The sequence below is a fragment of the Bos indicus genome, chromosome 10 (genome assembly GCF_029378745.1).
Source record: "Bos indicus isolate NIAB-ARS_2022 breed Sahiwal x Tharparkar chromosome 10, NIAB-ARS_B.indTharparkar_mat_pri_1.0, whole genome shotgun sequence".
Lineage (NCBI taxonomy): Eukaryota > Metazoa > Chordata > Mammalia > Artiodactyla > Bovidae > Bos > Bos indicus.
The window spans coordinates 59236948-59258255 of NC_091769.1; the positions used below are offsets into that span (position 1 = coordinate 59236948).

At 38.4% G+C, this 21308-nt stretch overlaps 1 protein-coding gene across 1 annotated transcript in view; it reads right to left on the minus strand.

Annotated features, from left to right (window-relative positions):
• Nucleotides 1-21308, minus strand: part of AP4E1 (adaptor related protein complex 4 subunit epsilon 1) — a 69482-nt gene that overhangs the window by 13988 nt on the left and 34186 nt on the right. Inside the window, exons 12-16 of the mRNA XM_070797552.1 lie at nucleotides 20928-21040; nucleotides 20702-20820; nucleotides 15373-15675; nucleotides 11557-11671; nucleotides 5652-5775 (exon numbers count right to left, since the gene is read on the minus strand). Of these exons, the coding sequence (XP_070653653.1) occupies nucleotides 5652-5775; nucleotides 11557-11671; nucleotides 15373-15675; nucleotides 20702-20820; nucleotides 20928-21040 (774 nt within the window). The remainder of the gene's footprint in view (nucleotides 1-5651; nucleotides 5776-11556; nucleotides 11672-15372; nucleotides 15676-20701; nucleotides 20821-20927; nucleotides 21041-21308) is intronic.

Sequence of the window (21308 nt, forward strand, 5' to 3'; positions counted from 1 at the left end):
TTACTTACCTATCAAACCTTTCAGAAGAAAACTGGTTGATCTTGTGTGAGCAGATAAAAAAGTCATCACGGGAGCCACTAAAATGACCCTAGCATCTCTAGGATGCTCAACAGCAACAAGGGATTCATGAATCCCCCAGGAGAATGACAGTGTGTTTTGTAACCTTGTTTACCAAAACATATCCTTTAATTATTAAGGGGTAGTTTAAAAAAAAAAAGAGAAACTCTCCAAATGATTCAAATATTAATTTAATAAAAAAAAAGAAAAGTAAGCGTAGTAGTTCCTGGGATGTTCCATCCAGATCCCCGTTCAATGAAGGAGTCACTGGTGCAGCTGCTGGGACTGTAGAACCCTTAGGGATTTGCCTCAGTTGTAGAGTCACATCAGTTGCAGAAAATGCCCTTTTCCCAGGCCACCCACATCCAATAATTAATGAGCAGACATATAGAGTCCTGGCCACCCATTTCAGCCCAACTCAGGACAGCTCTGATGGGCCATTCTAGCTCCAGAGCTTCCAAGTGAGTTGGCAGACACTGTTGTTGGCAACAACAACATTGATTCTAGACTTCTTTTTCTGCCCAACCCTCTTCTTTTCCTTCCCTTCCACAGCTGACAATGCCAAGGACACTCCTTAATATTTTGCATGCTAAATTCCATCTCCAAATGCACTTCCCAGGGAATTCAACCCACAATAACTGGCAAAAATGAGAAAGGGAAGGAAAATGGAGCCTGCATTATTGTTGTTAAGTTGCTAAGTCGTGTCCAACTCTTTGTGACCCCATGAAGTGCAGCATGCCAGGCTTTCCTGTGCTTCACTATCTCCCAGAGTCTGATCAAACTCATGTCCATTGGGTCAGTGATGCCATCCAACTATCTCATCCTCTATAACAGGCACACACGCCTATCAGTTCAGTTCAGTCACTCAGTCATGTCCGACTCTTTGTGACCCCATGAACTGCAGCACACCAGGCCTCCCTGTCCATCACCAATTCCCGGAGTTCACTCAGACTCACGTCCATGGAGTCGGTGATGCCATCCAGCCATCTCATCCTCCGTCCTCCCCTTCTCCTCCTGCCCCCAATCCCTCCCAGCATCACAGTCTTTTCCAATGAGTCAACTCTTCACATGAGCTGGACAAAGTACTGGAATTTCAGCTTTAGCATCATTCCTTCCAAAGAACACCCAGGACTAGTCTCCTTTAGAATGGACTGGTTGGATCTCCTTGCAGGCCAAGGGACTCTCAAGAGTCTTCTCCAACACCACAGTTCAAAAGCATCAATTCTTCGGCGCTCAGCTTTCTTCACAGTCCAACTCTCATATCCATACGTGACTACTGGAAAAACCATAGCCTTGAATAGATGGACCTTTGTTGGCAAAGTAAAGTCTCTGCTTTTTAATATGCTATCTAGATTGGTCATAACTTTCCTTCCAAGGAGTACGTGTCTTTTAATTTCATGGCTGCAATCACCATCTACAGTGATTTTGGAGCCCCAAAAAATAAAGGCTGACAATGTTTCCACTGTTTCCCCATCTATTTCCCATGAAGTGATGGGACCAGATGCCATGATCTTCGTTTTCTGACTGTTGAGCTTTAAGCCAACTTTTTCACTCTCCTCTTTCACTTTCATCAAGAGGCTTTTTAGTTCCTCTTCACTTTCTGCCATAAGGGTGGTGTCATCTGCATATCTAACATTATTGATTTTCCAGCTTGTGCTTCTTTCAGCCCAGCGTTTCTCATGATGTACTCTGCATATAAGCTAAATAAGCAGGGTGACGATATACAGCCTTGACATACTCCTTTTCCTATTTGGAACCAGTCTGTTGTTCCATGTCCAGTTCTAACTGTTGCTTCCTGACCTGCATATAGGTTTCTCAAGAGGCAGGTCAGGTGGTCTGGTAATCCCATCTCTTGAAGAATTTTCCACAGTTTATTGTAATCCACACAGTCAAAGGCTTTGGCATAGTCATAAAGCAGAAATAGATGTTTTTCTGGAACTCTCTTGCTTTTTCCATGATCCAATGGATGTTGGCAATTTGCTGTCTGGTTCCTCTGCCTTTTCTAAAACCAGCTTGAACATCTGGAAGTTCACAGTTCACATATTGCTGAAGCCTGGCTTGCAGAATTTTGAGCATTACTTTACTAGCGTGTGAGATGAGTGCAATTGTGCGGTAGGTAGTTTGAGCATTCTTTGGCATTGCCATTCTTTGGGATTGGAATGAAAACTGACCTTTTCCAATCCTGTGGCCACTGCTGAGTTTTCCAAATTTGCTGGCATATTGAGTGCAAAACTTTCACAGCATGATTTTAGGATTTGAAATAGCTCAACTGGAATTCCATCACCTCCACTAGCTTTGTTTGTAGTGATGCTTCCTAAGGTCCTTGACTTCCTTGACTTCACATTCCAGGATGTCTGGCTCTAGGTGAGTGATCACACCATCGTGATTATCTGGGTTGTGAACAGTTCTTCTGTGTATTCTTGCCACCTCTTCTTAATATCTTCTGCTTCTGTCAGGTCCATACCATTTCTGTCCTTTATTGTGCCCATCTTTGCATGAAATGTTCCCTTGGTATCTCTAATTTTCTTGAAGAGATCTCTAGTCTTTCCCATTCTGTTGTTTTCCTCTATTTCTTTGCATTGATCACAGAGGAAGGCTTTCTTATCTCTCCTTGCTATTCTTTGGAACTCTGCATTCAGATGCTTCTATCTTTCCTTTTCTCCTTTGCTTTTCGCTTCTCTTCTTTTCACAGCTATTTATAAGGCCTCCTCAGACAGCCATTTTGCTTTTTTGCATTTCTTTTCCATGGGGATGGTCTTGATCCCTGCCTCCTGTACAATGTCACGAACCTCCGTCCTTAGTTCATCAGGCACTCTATCTATCAGATCGAGTCCCTTAAATCTATTTCTCACTTCCACTGTATAATCATAAGGGATGTGATTTTGGTCATACCTGAATGGTCTAGTGGTTTTCCCTACTTTCTTCAATTTAAGTCTGAATTTGGCAATAAGGAGTGCATGATCTGAGCCACAAAAATTTTCACTATCATGCATTACATATAGAAAGTCTAAATAGGAAGTATATGAGAGCAGCATAAAACCATTTCACACACAAAATACGCTTCTTTCTGATATGAAACACTGTAAAAAAATTTTAAACATCAGTCATCTTTGCCTGGATTTTGACAATAATAATATTAATATAATACATGGTTTTATATGGTATACCTTTTGTGCTATTTTTAATCAGGCCATTCAAACACAGATGTAAATTATGGCCAAACAATCTTCAAAACCGCTGCCTGCCAGGCTCCTCTGTCCACGGACTTCTCTAGCCAAGAATACCAGAGTGGGTAGCTGTTGCCTTCTTCAGGGGCTCTTCTCAACCCAGGGATCAAATCCAGGTCTCTCACATTGCAGGTGAATCCTTTACAATCTGAGCCACCAGTGAAGCCCAATGAAGCAATCTTCAGAAGGGGCTTCCCTGGTACCTCAGCTGGTAAAGAATCTGCCTGTAATGCAGGAGACCCTGGTTTGATTCCTGGGTCAGAAAGATATGCAGAAGAAGGGATAGGCTACCCACTCCAGTATTCTTGGGCTTCCCTGGTGGCTCAGCTGGTAAAGAATCCACCTGCATTGTGGGAGACCTGGGTTTGATCCTTGGTTTGGGACAATCCCGTGGAGAAGGGAAAGGCTACCCACTCTAGTATTCTGGCCTGGAGAATTCCATGGACTGTATAGTTCATGGGGTCAAAAAGAGTTGGACACGACTGAGTGACTTTCACTCACTCACTCAACATTCAAAGACTGGGAATATACTTTGAGCTCCAGAAATTCCCATTCGAGCTAGGGTGCTGCTCTACAATAGGACTTAAGGTAAGAAATTCTAAATCGGCTTGCTGTACTTTATTCTGGTTCAGACGGTAAAGTGTCTGCCTACAATGTGGGAGACCCAGGTTCAATCCCTGGGTCAGGAAGATCTTATGGAGCAGGAAATGGCAACCCACTGCAGTATTCTTGCCTGGAAAATCCCATGGACAGTGGAACCTGGTAGGCTACAGTCCATGGGGTCGCAAAGAGTCGGACACAACTGAGCAACTTCACTTCCACTTCACTTTATTCTCAACTTGCCAGAGACTGAAGAAGAACCATCATCTCCTCTCTAAAGCTGATTCACCTTGCCAATTACCACACAGGTTCCTAATCTGAAATAATGTGTGAGCTGTGGTCCTTTTTAGATAGAAATTTTAAATTCATCCCTCACACTGCATTTCATGATAATACGGCATATGTATAATTCCTTAGCAGCTTTGCCAAATGTCTTTTCTCTGCATGCAGTACATGTACACATATAGGATTCACAAGGTCCTGTCAAGTCCCCCAGACCCTAGTTCCAATACTAAAAAAGCAGGTGCCATCATCTGTTGTTCAGTAAAAGGGACTACATTTCCTCCCTGGATTGGGAGGGTTTGGGTTTTCTGTTTCTCCTTGCCTTGCCTCTCTATTCGCTGTCTAAGGTACTTAAATGCTATCACCACCACCACCATTATATGTTCATGGACCATATCTGCACCCCATGCTTGTAATGCTGACATTAAATGTCTGGGAAAGAAAAGGGTGTCAACAGAGCAGGGGAAAAAAACGCTAGGAAAGAGGTTTTGAACTTATGCCTTTTCACTCAGCATATCATCTATGTTTCTCATATTCTGTCATTCTTCTGATAAATCCTTCTTATAACCATCTCACTGGAAGGCTGACAAATACAAAGATGAACATAAAATAAGGTCACTGAGTCAATTCAAATGTCATCTTTCATATGAGATTTTATCATTTATTTCAACAATGCTGCCATTACACAAAATATTTTTGAATTCTTTTAGAAGAAGCTCCTTCACAAACAAAAATGCCATTTTCATTATTTTATGTCACATTGGTATACTAACCAGTTATCCAGATTGACTACAACTTTTATGTAGTAAATTCAGCTTTTAGTTAATAACAATAATGACAGCAATGACAGTTATTAATTATATTAGTACCATTTATCAATCATTTATTATGTATTGGGTTGTACAAGGCACTTTGCATACATTATCTCATTTTATTAACTTGATCATAATTTCTAATGTATTCATATTTCAAAAATAAAAATTACCTAAAAAGGATGGAGATTTGGTTCCATGTTTAGACGTTTAGACAAATGTATCACCAAATTTCAAGGTGGCTGTAAAGAGGCTCTGAAAGCATTCTGAACAAAATATACAGCTTTATCAAGTGAAGTCTGTCACCTGTCACCTTATTTTATGTTCATCTATGTTTGTCAATTTCCAATGAGATGGTTTTAAGAAATAGATTATGAGGAATGTGGAATGATATGTTGAATACTCACCTGGGTATAGAAGTTCTGATACACTACTTTAAAAATGTGTGTGTGTATACATGGTATACAGTAATAACACACACAAAGTATGTATACTTTCTGTACTGTCTTGGAAGCAAGCTCTCTTAAAGTATGACAGTCTGCACACTATCAGTACTTTGAAAGCAATACATAGAAACAACAACCCATGCAGAATTTAGCTTTCAGGAACCCTTCAACATTTAAAGACATTTAAACACTCCCATGTTCTCAATTTTAATAAGAAAGGAACTTACTCTTTTAGTCCGGTCTCTGTACTATTCCCAGATATATCTGAACCAAGAGAAATGCCAGCAGGAGACTGTCGTCCAGTGAAGCCAGATGAAGAAAAAGAGAGTCCATATGGTTCAAAATTGAGAACTAGAATTTTAAAACAAAAACAGAGGTTCATATTTAAAACAAAGCAAAAATTATGAAAAAAGCAAAAATTATCAAAAGCACCATTTAATACTGAAATAAAATAACTGAATACTAGGATTCAGTGACAATTTTTAAACTGGAAAGCGTCTGGGAAATAATCTAATCAAATATTTATAGTAATAATAATAACAAAGCAGCTATTATTTATTGAATCTCTACTACAGTTTTCAGACAATTAATTTATCAAAGACAAACAGTCTTTCATTTTTTTAGCTCCCTTCAAAGCTAAAAACAATTCAACCAGGAAAGACAACTGATAAGTCAGGTCTACTGATAAGTTGCTCTTCTCATGCAAAAATGTTTAATGAACTATGAATGAAGATCTCACTGTGTTTTTGTTTCACAAAATGCTCTTACGCACATTCCTGTACCAACTGGACTGATGGAACCCTCAATGTAAAATCTCCCTTACTGTCAAAGAACAAGGTTTACCCAGGTTCAGATTCCTTTGAGTCTGTATACCCAAATGACTCATCCAGAGCCACAAAATTCATATTGTGATTGTGGTAGAGCACATATCAATATCCACTCTCCTCTTCTTTATAAGTTATAGAACCCTCCATTCTTAACTAGGTAAATAGCCACCCAGAAAAGAGATAACATTTCCAGACTCTTCTACCATGTGACTGAATTCTGACCAATGAAATTATATGCACATTTTGTGTACAACTTCTGGAAGGAATCCTCCTGGAAGAAAAAAATCTTCCTCTCTTCCTTCCTCTTTTATGTTCATAAAGCCATCATCAATACTAGGCTGCCTATTTCCAGATTTCTTTAATGGGAAAAAGCAATACCCTGTGCCTTGCATAAGGCCCTGTTTTCTAATATGCTATTTAACTAAATTCAATCCTAAATGGCACATTAACTCTTTGGATTGCCTATTTACAATACAAAGTGAAGTTGCTGAGTCGTGTCTGACTCTTTGCGATCCATGGTCTGTAGACTGCCAAGCTCCTCCATCCATCGGATTTTCCAGGCAAGAATACCAGAGTGGTTTGCCATTAAAGACCTTCTTAAATAATAAAAAGTATCTCAGAAAATAAAATGTAAACTTCTGCAACTAGTATTCTCTTTTACAAATGAGGAAACTGTAGTCAAGAGCCTACAATGAAGACACCCAGAGTACCAAGACAAGAAATGAAAGAGGCAGACTCAACATCAGATACTCTGGTTCCAGAACTGCACCCTCAGTCATAGTACACACTGGCTCCTTCAAAGGAAACACCACCTAATCTAAAGTGTACTACATAAATCAGCCTGTTTGTTAGCTAAATGAAAGATACAGAAGAGAACTACTTCTCAGTAGAAAAAAATAATGGGCTCATTAATAATAATCAAGAGAACCAGTTCTTAATGTAGGTTGGGTGTTAACTAGATTGTGAAATAGAACTTTCTTTTGTCTATAAAGTGAAGATCAGCAGTTTCCAAGATAACCAAGAATAAGCTGACTTCACAGAATCTACAAATCTTTTTATACCTACAACCAGGCTTTCAGAGACACAGATACAAAAGGTACAGAAGTAAGACTCAAAAATCTGTATCATTTTTTCAGAACTCTCTTTGTGATTCTGATTCTTAATCATGTTTGGAAACCACTTGTCTAAGTCTTTCTAAGGTGCTTTTCAGCTAGAATATCCTCTCATTTTAAGTTTTCAAATCATCTGTTTAACCTTCTAGTCCATATTGGCCTCTTTTAAATAGCATCTGTGACAGCCAGCCATCCAGCCTCTGCACTGACACTTCAGTAATAGCAGAGCTCAAGAAATGTTTCAAGAGTTTAAGACAAAGAGCACTTAAGATAATGTTTAAGCAAAGACCAGAAAGAGTTCAAAATTAGAGGTAAAAAGTTGAAAATAGAAGGGAAGAAAAAACTAGACATGAAAGAGGACAATATCTGGAGAACAGTCAGATAAAATTCTGATTATGATACAGAAGAATTAAAGATTGTCATCTAAGAAAGGCTGAGAAAGGCTTAACATTGAGAATAACATTCAAACCACATTATTTTCATTAAGTGAAAATTTCCCAAGATTCTTACAGAGATAAATGACTAGAGGGACAAAAATTGGAGAGAGTTAACTAGATGAATATGTGCAAACTGAGGAGCAGGAAGAGAATAATGCTATACAGAGAGTCAGGAGAAGACAGAAGATGGCTGAATTGAAACTTAACAGATATGTAGAAGTTAACCAGATGAAGGGCAATTCATACAGAAGAGAAAGCATGAGCCAGAAGCAGAGAGAGTCCTTGGGAGTTGGGAGCTACCAAGAGTAATGCAGGTGAGAAATAAAAATATAAACTATCCTGGGCATAAGTAATTCAATATTTAACTTGTTTGTATCCTTCACAACTTCAGAGGCCTTGACTATATGCACATTCCTTCTTTATCATTTGCTATACTTCTGTGACTACCCCCAGATCTTATTAATTTTATTTTTTGAGAGACCAACATTCTCAACTTGATGTGGTTTTCAAAAATCCTTAATTTTGTAGACAGGAGTTGCTGCTGCTGCTGTTCAGTTACTAAGTGGTGTCCAACTCTTTGTGACCCCATGGACTGCATGCAGCATGCCAGGCTTCCTTGTCCTCCACTATCTCTTGGAGTTTGCTCAAACTCATTGAGTCGGTGATGCTCTCTAACCAGCCCATCTTCTGCTGCCCCCTTCTCCTTTTATCTTCAATCTTTTCCAGTATCAGAATCTTTTCCAATGACTCAGCTTTTCACATCAGATGGTCAAAGTATTTTTGAGCTTCAGCATCAGTCCTTCCAATGAATATTCAGGGTAGAATTCCTTTAGGATTGACTGGTTTGATCTCCTTGCTGTCCAGGGGACTCTCAAGAGTCTTCTCCAGCACAATTCAAAACCATCAATTCTTCAGTGCTCAGCCTTCTTTAAGGTCCAACTCTCACATCTGTACAGGACTACTGGAAAAACCATAGCTTTGACTACATGGACCTTTGTTGGCAAAGTGATATCTCTGCTTTTTAACATGTTGTCTAGGTTTATCATAGCTTTCCTTCCAAGGAGCAAGTGTCTTTTAATTTCATGGCTGCAGTCACTGTCCACAGTGATTTTGGAGTTCAAGAAAATAAAATCACTGCTTCCACTTTTTTCCCCATCTATTTGCCATGAAGTGATAGGACTGGATGACATTATCTTTTTTTTTTTTTTTAACACAATAATCCACACTGATTCTTCAGTGTTTCTCTTGGGTACAAAATGGTAGTAAGTTTGTTCCTCACTATCCCACCTATTTTTACCAATTCTTAGTATTTTCCTGAAATTTGTTGTTAACATGCTTGGCATTTTTCTACCCAAGAGAGTGAAGTACTGTATCCCTCATAAAAGTGACATTTAACTATAAATTATTTACAAAAATTTCAAACAAGATCAGCATCAGAACCAATTGACACTTGAAAGATTCCAGAATTAACAACTTTTTAGGCTGAAAATACCTATTTTCCACCAACTTTTTACTTCCTGTCATTGCCATCAAATCATAAGATACATGATTTTATAACTTACCCCTCAAGTACTTACTAAAGCACTTACTATGTCCTGTCTTGTAACTGATTCCCTTTCCATGATGTTGAGGCTCATGAAATTTTAATTTAGAGAACTTTTAAGAAATAGATTTTGAAGGAGAGGGGAAAAGCCTAATTTGACAGTTTAACTTCATTTATAACGATGAATCTATGATTAAAAATGTACTTGGCAAATTAATACACTAGCTTGGGGAGTTTCAGGGCTATTATATTTGTCTCAGCCACTTAACTTATTTTAAGAAAGAAGTCAGGGAGTACCAGAAATTAGGCTCCTTGTCCTACCTCCCCTTCCCTATTCTAGCCTTGAATTGCAGTAATAAGAGCAACTGATGGGGAATTCCTGGTGGTCCAGTGGCTAGGGCTGCGCGTTTCTGCTGTAGGGAGCACAAATTCAATCCCTGATGGGGAATTAAGATTCCATATGCCACAAGGCACAGCCAAAAAAAAGAGCAATTTAAAACCCCCAAACATTTGAAAACAAGGAAATATGGCAACTGGACCACGTCTCCCACTCTGGAACTCTGCATTTTTCACCCTGTGCCTCGGATGTCATAAGACATGCACTCGAGTCAGAGGTTGGGTAATTATAATTTAAAATTTTTATTTCCCCCTCTATATATTCTGTCAATATATGAGGGTTAAATAAGAAGGAAACTGATTACCCTTTGACAGAAAATTGAACTTTCTACACCATTAGGTATCATTGTACTAAATAATGTATTAAACTATAAAGAGAGCTGCATGCCAAAGAATTGATGCTTTTGAACTGTGGTGTTGGAGAAGACCCTTGAGAGTCCCTGGGACTGCAAGGAGATCCAACCAGTCCATCCTAAATGAGATCAGTCCTGGGTGTTCATTGGATGGGCAAATGTTGAAGCTGAAACTCCAATACTTTCGCCACCTGATGCGAAGAGCTGACTCATTGGAAAAGACCCTGATGCTGGGAAAGATTGAGGGCAGGAGGAGAAAGGGATGACGAAGATGAGATGGTTGGATGGCATCACCGACTCAATGTACATGGGTTTGGATGGACTCTGGGCGTTGGTGATGGACAGGGAGGCCTGGCGTGCTGTGGTTCATGGGTCACAAAGAGTTGGACACGACTGAGCGACTGAACTGAACTGAAACCTTAAAAGAGAAAATACTTCTACTTCTGCAAAAAAATACCATCAAGCCGATTATATAAATGTTTATACTTTTTGGTTTCATCATAGGATCATCCATTTACTTGAACTTTTTTGCCTAGCACAGAGCCTGAATTAACAAGTACTCAACAAAATCATTAAAGAATGAGTAGAAGGCAATGGCACCCGACTCCAGTACTCTTGCCTGGAAAATCCCATGGATGGAGGAGCCTGGAAGGCTGCAATCCATGGGGTCGCTAAGAGTCGGACACGGCTGAGTGACTTCACTTTCACTTTTCACTTTCATGCATTGGAGAAGGAAATGGCAACCCACTCCAGGGTTCTTGCCTGGAGAATCCCAGGGATGGGGGAGCCTGGTGGGCTGCCGTCTATGGGGTTGCACAGAGTCGGACACGATTGAAGCGACTTAGCAGCAGCAGCAGCTGAACAAAAAAAGGACTTTCAGCATTAAACTTTTTAGTATTAACATTCTGAATTCCTATATATATAAGTCAATGGTCTCCCTTTATTCATATCCCATCCACCATCAAATATTTCTATAATCTCCTCTTGACTAAAACCATGACAGAAGTCTTTCCCTGACACCCTACATTTTTAAAATATAAGTTATTATTTCCTTTCTTAGCCATTACTAAACTCACTGATTAGATATACAAGATTGTTCAGAATGAAAATGAAACTCACTATCCATAGTAACCAGCATTTTTTTTCTGAAGTTTTTCTGCAGGTATGCTGACAGGAACATCTGTCAGTCCTTTAGCACAGTGACCAACATGATAATTCTACCTTCAAGTTCTTTTAAAATTATAAGATGATCTGAGGCACTTATGTACATGAAACGTATGACTTTTGGAACTCCCCTTTTTTTTTTCTGTTTACCCCAAATAAGGCCAGGGTGAACAAGTCACAAGCAGATTTAAAGAGGGATAATAAATCTTCTCAGTTACATACTTACATGACTATGATACCAATCGCATGAAAAAGTCATGTCCCTACAATGTAACTTATTATAAACTCATGAAAAATTACCTTTTTCCTGAGAAAGCTTTTCTTCCTGCCGTTGGTGGTGAGGTTTGTAAGGCGCTGCCCCCTGTGTTAGTTCTTCAGCCACAAAACCATCCAGAAAAGATAAGGAAGCATCTACCTAAGTAAAGCAAAAATTAGGAATTAAAACACTTACCCTACACAGTAGACTGCACAATCATATAAGTAATGTTAGCCCACATTTCCTAAAAATAATTTTTAAGTGAAAAACAGAACTTCAATTCTAAAATTGCTACTCAACTCTCTAGCTTTTTGAAACATCAATAATCAAATCCCTCAGCTCTAAGAATCTAACAATATAAGTCATTTGCACTTATTATTAATTCACTGCACTGCAGAATACATTTTTGTTGTATATTAAAGAATCATGTTGGATGCTAATCGTTCAGAAAAGGGAAGACACAAGACCTGCCCTCATGAGACTTGTAACTTACTAGAGGAGAAGACATATACACTACGAGCTATGCTGTCTTCATTAGTTTCCTCCTGCTGGGGGCTAAAAACAAGGTGGTGGCAAAGGCTAGTTCCTTCTGGAGGCTCCAGGAGAGAACAGGTTCCTTGTCTCTTTCTAGAGGCATTCCTCGGCTTGTGGCTATATCACTCCAATCTCTGCTTCTATGGTTACTTTGCCTTCTCCTCTCTGACCTCTTGCCTCACTTTTATAAGGACACTTCATGATTATATTATGCCTACTCAGATGATCCACATTAATCTCCCCATTACAAAATTCGTAATCAAACCTACAAAGTCCCTTTTACCACATAAAGTAACATATGCATAGGCTCTGGGCTTCTCAGGTGGCACTAGTGGTAAAGAACCCATCTGAGAATGGAGTTGTAAGAGACACGGGTTTGATCCCTGGGTCAGGAAGATGCCCTGGAGGAGGGCATGGCAACCCACTCCAGAATTCTTGCCTGGAGAATTCCATGGACAGAGGAGCCTAGTGGGCTACAGTCTATGGGGTTGCAGTCAGACACAACTGAAGAGCCTTAACATACACACACACACATGCACAGGCTCCAGGGATTAAGATGTGAATATCTTGGGGAGGGCTGTTATCCAGCCTCCCACACTGATTTCACTACCCTGTTCTTTTCAACAGCAACAGTTCAACAGCAACAGTTAGAACTGGACATGGAACAACAGACTGGTTCCAAATAGGAAAAGGAGTACGTAAAGGCTGTATATTTTCACCCTGCTTATTTAGCTTCTATGCAGAGTACATCATGAGAAACGCTGGGCTAGAGGAAGCACAAACTGGAATCAAGATTGCAAGGAGAAATATCAATAACCTCAGATACACAGATGACACCACCCTTATGGCAGAAAGTGAAAAAGAACTGAAGAGCCTCTTGATGAAAGTGAAAGAGGAGAGTGAAAAAGTTGGCTTAAAGCTCAACATTTAGAAAACTAAGATCATGGCATCCGGTCCCATCACTTCATGGCAAATAGAGGGGGAAACAGTGGAAACAGTGGCTGATTTTATTTTTCTGGGCTCCAAAATCACTGCCAATGGTGACTGCAGCCATGAAATTAAAAGACGCTTACTCCTTGGAAGGAAAGTTATGACCAACCTAGATAAAGAGACATTACTTTGCCAACAAAGGTCTGTCTAGTCAAGGCTCTACTTTTTCCAGTGGTCATGTATGGATGTGAGAGTTGGACTATAAAGAAAGCTGAGCACCAAAGAATTGACACTTTTGAACTGTGGTGTTGGAGAAGACTCTTGAAAGTCCTTTGGATTGCAAGGAGATCCAACCAGTCCATCTTAAAGGAGATCAGTCCTGGGTGTTCATTGGAAGGACTGATGTTGAAGCTGAAACTCCAATACTTTGGCCACCTGATGCCAAGAGCTGACTCATTGGAAAAGACCCTGATGCTCGGAAAGATTGAGGGCATGACAAGAAGGGGACGACAGAGGATGAGATGGTTGGATGGCATCACCAACTCAATGCACATGGGTTTGGGTAGACTCCGGGAGTTGGTGATGGACATGACAGGGAGGCCTGGCATGCTGTGGTTCATGGGGTCGCAAAGAGTTGGACACGACTGAGCAACTAAACTGAACTGAACTTATTCCTTTCTACCTAGAAATGTTTCTTCACAAATCTGTGGAATATTAACTTAATTTCAACAAAGTACAAGAATAGATAGGTTAAATGAAAAGAAATAAAGAGATGAAAAAAGAGTAAGAGGAAAATGAGAAAAAGAGAAAATTAAGTGAGAAAGGAAAACAAGATACACAAGAGGATACAGCAATAACAACCTCCGAAACCACAGATCTGCTTCTCCTGATTTAGCTAAGTATATACAACCAGCTCTGGAGAAGGCAATGGCACCCCACTCCAGAAAATCCCACGGACAGAGGAGCATGGTAGGCTGCAGTCCATGGGGTCGCTGGGAGTCAGACACGACTGACCGACTTCACTTTCACTTTTCACTTTCATGCATTGGAGAAGGAAATGGCAACCCACTCCAGTGTTCTTGCCTGGAGAATTCCAGGGACAGGGGAGCCTGGTGGGCTGCCATCTGTGGGGTCGCACAGAGTCGGACACGACTGAAGCGACTTAGCAGCAGCAGCAGCATACAACCAGCTCAGATAATTTAGAAATGCAGGTAATTCTCAAAAATTTAATTGGCATCTCACACTCTGAATTTGGAAAAGTTTTGTTTTGGTAAGATTCTTAAATAGATGAAGCTATGTCATCATCATTATCTTTCAGATAGAAAAAGAAGTAGAGTTACTAACTAGCTTAACAGCATATGTATTCATACAGCCTCAGGAATGTTAAACCAAGGCCTCTGCCCATGAGGAGCTAATGAAAAAAATTAATGAACAAAGGTTCAAAATGAATACAAGCCATGAATGTGCTCAGTCACCTCAGTCATGCCCGACTCTTTGCCATCCTATCGACTATAGCCAGGTTCCTCTGTCCATGGGATTCTTCAGGCAAGAATACTGGAATGACATTTCCTCCTCCAGGGGATCTCCCCAGCCAGAGATCAAACCTGCATCTCCATCTGAATCGTAATTAGTGGGAATGCCCATCCTCTCCTGTAGAATATGACATCTAACATAAAAATCTGAAAAATCTGACTTCCTCTTTGAAGTTTTCAGATTTACACCAATCTGAGGGAGAACTCAAAGTGAAATGTGACTAAGTGCTTTGCCTAAAAGGGCAGGTGCTGAAAGCAGGTGGGAGAAGGAAAGGTGAGTGATCAGGTTCCAGAGTAGTAAAGATTTAGATGGTAGATGCATAAAATAAAGTGGAGAAATTTTTTTCTTACATTCTCAAAGAGAGTAATAATAAAATGATATATTAGAGAAGTTTGAAGGAGATAAAATTTTTAATTTCTCAAATTATTATATGTTAAAGGAGATTGTCACAGAATATAAACCCCTTCCACAGCAGTTCTCCAGAACAGATTAGTCTTCCTTACTATTTAGGATCACTATTGAACTAGAGGAGAAGGCGGCAACAGAGGATGAGATGGTTGGATGGCATCATTCACTCAATAGACATGAGTTTGAGCAAATTCAGGGAGATAATGAAGGACAAGGAAGCCTGGAGTGCTGCAGTTCATGGGGTTGCAGAGTCAGACACAACTTAGCGACTGAACAACAACAACTGAATAGAAGCTCTCAAATCCTCTCTCACACTAACATGAGAAAAACGCCAACCTTCATCTTAAGCGCTACAGAAATTACATTTTGGTACATTATAGATATATCTCAAATGCAAGAATTATTCTTTTTAAACACAATGCAACCCTTAAAAAGACAGAATGCAGATGTCTTACCACCATGTCTTCACAACTCTTATCAAGTGGAAGTAAGCTCTTCATCAATTTTATATTCTCATGCAAGTGTTTTAATTCAAATGCATGCTGTCTCAAGCAAGTATCCAAAGATGTGGTAAATTCCTGGATTAATCTCTCAACTATATTAGAAGAGTGTGCTTGGGGTGTCAACTTGGTCACAGCAGCTATTATCCAGGCTTTTGTTTCTGAAGAAATGGAGTCATTCATAAGTAACTTGTAGAGCTTGGTTATAACTTCCTCTGGTGTTTCCTTATTTAAGAGATAGGAATACTCTCCTAACACCTGTAAGTAAAACAAAGAAATGAATATATGCAAACATCAAGTTAGATAGCAATTATACTCAGAAATCTAAACAAAGTGTCTGCAGAGTAAATTTAATCTATACTAAGCATATTCTCACAGTAAAAAAATTATTAAAAATAAAATTGCATATTTTAGGTCAAAATTACACCATGAATTGGGGAGGAGGAAATGGCAACCCACTCCAGTATTCTTGCCTGGAATGTTCCATGGACAGAGGAGCCTAGCGAGCTACAGTTCATAGGGTCACAAAGAGTCAGATACGACTAAGCAACTGAACACCACCACCATGAACTGGAAGTGAATACAAGAAGGACTTTCACATCTTTATTATTAACAATATATAAAGCATCATATCTTTACAAGTTACCTTTCTTCTGAACTTCCAGGTTTGGATGTTGGTTTTTACAAGCACTTTCACATTCTGTTACTATTTTCCAATAACCATTTAAACAAGTGGTTCCCACACACTAGCATGCGTAAGAGCCATCTGAAATGTTTCACAAAAATACAGATTTCTGACTCTACTCCCAGATAATCTGATTTAGTATGTCTGTGGTGGGGATCTACAATACACATTCTGAACAAATACCATCTGATTCTGATACAGATGATCCACAGAAGAGACTTTGAGGAACACTGATCTATGTTACACATTCTCTTTTCTACATCTAACTTATTCAGGTCTCAACACCATCACCAAAAGAATTTAATCAACATCTATAGAACACACCACCCAACAGTAAGCAGGATACTTTTCGAGCACCCACAGAACATTTAACAAGACAGACTATATCTTAGGCCATAAAATAAACCTCAAGAGACTTAAAAGAACTGAAATCATAAGAGTATTTTCTCTGACAACAAACTAAAATCAGTAACAGGAAGGACAACAGGAAATTTTCAAGACACTTAAAGACAAAACAACACCCTATCTTTCCATTACATAAATGAGGAAAGAACACTCCCAAACAGTCTATGAAGCCAGTATGACCTTGATACTAAACCCAAAGAGTAGGAAAAAAACAAAACAAAAAAAAGTAAAAAAAAAAAAAAGAAGATCCCTCATAAACAGAGATGCAAAAATTCTTAACACAGTCTCAAGAAATCTACAAAAAAAAAAAAAATTCTAGATTAATAAGTGAATTTAGCAAGGTATAAGATCAAAATACAGAAATAAACCACTAATCTATGAAAAAGGAGGCAAGCGTATAGGATAGAGAAAGGAACAGTTTCTTCAATAAGTGGTGCTGGGAAAACTAGACTGCTACATGTAAAATGATAAAATTATAACATTTCCTCACATTATATACAAAATTAAACTTAAAATGGATTAATGATCTAATTGTAAGACCTGAATCATACAACTCCTAGAAAAGAACATTCTTTAACATAAATTGTAACGATATTTTCTTGGCTCTGTCTACTAAGGCAAAAATAAACAAATGGGACCTAATTAAACTTAAAAGCTTTTGCACACTAAAGGAAACAATCAACAAAATGAAAAAACAACCTACAGAATGGGAGAAAATATTTGTAAACAATGCAACCAGCAAGGACTTAATTTCCAAAATATACAAACAATCCATACAACTCAGTATCAACAAAACAACTCAATGAAAAAATGAGCAGAAGACCTGAATAGACATTTTTCCAAAGAAGACATAAAGCTGGCTAACAGGCACAAGAAGACATAAAGCTGGCTAACAGGCACAAGAAAAGATGCTCAACATCACTAATTATTAGAGAAAAGCAAATCAAAAACCTCAGTGAGATATTACCTCACACCTGTGAGAATGAGTATTCTCAAAAAGTCTACAAATAACAAATGCTGGAGAGAATGTGGAGACAAGGGAACCCTTCTACATGACTGGCGGGAATTTAAATTGGTGAAGCCACTACAGAAAACAGTATGGATGTTTCTTTAAAAAATACAAAAGAGCTGCCATATAATCTAGCAACTTAACTCCTGGGCATATATATCCAGAGGAAACCAGAATTCGAAAAGATACATGCATCCCAATGTTCAGTGCAGCACTATTTACAATAGCCAAGATATGGAAGCCACCTAATGTCCACTGACATACTGAAAGGATAAAGAAGATATGGTGTATGTATGTATATATATATATATATATATATATATATACACACACACACATACATCACACATACATACACACACACACACACACATACACACACACACACACACACACACGATGGAATACTACTCAGCCATGAAAAAGAATGAAATAATGCTATTTAAAGCAACATGGATGGAACTAGAAATTATCATACTAGGTGAAGCAAGTGAGAAAGAAAAAGACAAATACTCTATGATATCACTTATACGTGGCATCTAAAATGTGACACAAACCAATTTATCTAAGAAACAGACTCACAGGTAGAGAAAACAAACTTATGGTTATCAAAGGGGGTAGGAGATAGGGGAGATATAACTTAGGAATTTGGGATTAGCATATACAAACTACTATATATAAAACAGATAAATAACAATGTCCTACTGTATAGCACCAGGAACTATATTCAAAATCCTATAATAAATCATAATGGAAAAGAATGGCTGCAATCCATGGGGTTGAGAAGAGTCAGACACGACTGAGCGACTTCACTTTCACTTTTCACTTTCATGCACTGGAGAAGGCAATGGCAACCCACTCCAGTGTTCTTGCCTGGAGAATCCCAGGGACGGGGGAGCCTAGTGGGCTGCCATCTATGGGGTCGCACAGAGTCGGACATGACTGAAGTGACTTAGCAGTAGCAGTAGCAGTATATGTATAACTGAATCACTTTGCTGTATGCTAGAAATTAACACACACTGTAAATCAACTATATTCAATAAAATAAAATAAAATAAATAATAAAAAAAAACAAACCAGTGGTTACCAGTGGAACGAGGGAAGGGGGAAGGAGCAAGTTAGGTATAAGGGATTAAGAGATACAAACTACAAACAAAGTATGAACTAGGTAAGCAACAAGGATGTACTGAATAGTACCGGAAATTAGACCCATAATCTTATAATAACCTTAATGGAATATAATTTGCAAAAGAAAGAATCAACATGCTGTACACTTAAAACTGATATAATATTAATACTGTAAATCAACTATACTTCAATTCAAAATAAAGAATTTGAAGTTTCTCCTAAATTTGTATCACTTTCGCATCGCCAGAACCCTAACCCTAACCTGAACTATCTTAAATCAGGGACCATCTGTATCTAAGTATAAATCTAACAAAACAGGGACAGGATTTGTATGCTGTAGAAAAAGAAACACTCCAAATATATGAACATATACAAATGGCTACCAAATACAGCAATCAATTTAGGCAAAGATTATCAATGCTAAAACCATTGATAAAAGACAGCTGAAGAACAGATGCTCACACAGTCTCATAGAATCACCTCACAGATTAGTTCTAAATCAGTAAGAAGAAATGGTACCTTTACAATGGAGAGAATATGAAGATCACCATCTTAACCAAAGACATTAACAATCACCAATAATTGGAGGAACTGATATTATATGCATCCTGATATGATGTAATGGGAAGTACATATTGACAATGTTGTATTCTTGCTAAAAATGTTTACCTGAACCAGACATAGTCCAATTCAGAATGCTGGACTTTCTACAAGTATTCATCCAAAAAAATAACAATGTCATGAAAACAAAAAAACAAACAAAAAAAAACCTGAGGATCACTGTAAAATACAGAGGCTAAAAGAAAAACTAAATGCAATTTGTGAACCTTGACTGGATATGGGGTAAGGAGGAATGGAAAAATAGTCATAAGAGACATTTTTTGGATAACTGGATTAATATGAATATGGACTGTATATTGGGTGACATTAATGAATTAAGGTCATGTTTTTCAGTTGCAATAATGGTTTTATGGTTATCTAGAATGTGACTCTTGGGAGATTTATATTGAATTCTTTTATAGGGGAAGCAGCTATATATAGAGATGTAGATAAAGTAAAGCAAGGTGGTTAAAAACATTCACTGGGAATCTAGATGAACAGTACAGGGGTATTTATTATGCCACTTTTTCACCTTTCTCATAGATGAGAAAAGAATTCTTACATAAAAGTCTGGGTAAAATTTAATTTAACATACTAACATTTGACAAAACCATAAAATATTAAAGTGTGAACATCCTATGACCCAGAGATGCACTTCTCCAAATCTCCTCCTACAGAAATGCTCACTCACATGCACAGGAAAGAATATACGAAGGTGACAGGATGTATATGATGATTATGTAAGCCTTATACTCTACAAAATTGTAACCTCACTTTGCAAAGAGATGATCTCCCTTGCAGGCTTTGATGAAGCAAGCCTCCATGTTGGGAGGCCCACATGGCAAGAAATTGAGGACAACTCTTGGAGCCAAGGGCAGCCAACAGTCAACAGTCCGAACATCAAACCTTCAGCCTTAGAGCTACAAAAAACTGATTTCTGCCAACAACCACATGTGAGCCTGGAAGCAGATCCTTTACTAATCAAGTTTCAGATGAAACAGCAGCCCCAAGGGACACCTGGATTGCACCCTTAAAAAGCCTTAAGCAGAAAACCCAGCTAAGCCACACCTGAGCTCCTAACCCACAGAAACTGTGAGATAACAAATGTATGCTGTTTTAAGTTTGTGGTAACATGATTACGCAACAATAGAAAGCTAGCATACCACAGCTTCATGAGTATTCACATATTCATATACAGATTCACAACAAATGCATTGTATACAGACAGGCATCTAAATAAATACCCATATTTAAAAGACTATTCAAGTGAGAGGGCAGAGAGAATGAATACACAAGTAAATAGGTAAGTGATAGAAGGTAGCCACTGGGAAAGAAAATCGGCAGCTGAAGGAGTTAACAGATCTGAAAGAAATGATTTCTGAAGAAATACATTATCAGTATTTGTCTTTATAAAAAATAATATTATAAACATTTATGAGTCAATGTACTTTGCTTACCCAACTCATAACTTGAAGAAATCTCTGTGGATAGAACACATTTTCCACATCTAGTAAAGTAAGATAAGACTGAACTGCATAAAGTCTTAGTTGTTGATTTTCTGTTTCATCATCAAAACCTACAAAGGAATTGATATACCATTTTAATTTCCATTAAATTCTCCAAGGACTCTGTAATAAAAACATTTAATTTTAATATCTTTACAGAATGCAATAGTTTACTAACCTTCTGCTAGCAGTCTCAGAAAGTTATTGGGAATATCAGGATGCATCACATCTCCTCCCACTGAAAATACAGCATTCATTGTCTGAATAAACCACGCGTTATCAGGAGCATATGTGTCCACAGTGTTAAGAACAAGTACACTTCCAAATGCCAGTTATTAAAATTACCCTTCCTGAATCAATCTTTGCAAAAATAACCCTCAATTCATCCCAGTTTGGCATTTATAATTTTAACTTCTGCCAATAAATTTTTCCATACTCTAGCTTTGTGTAAAATAGGTGTTCAGTAAAGCGTATTTAGTAAACTTAGTAAACCAATTCATGTTGCTTTTTTTTATCTAGCACCATATTTTGGACATAATAGGCACTCAATTAAATGTGA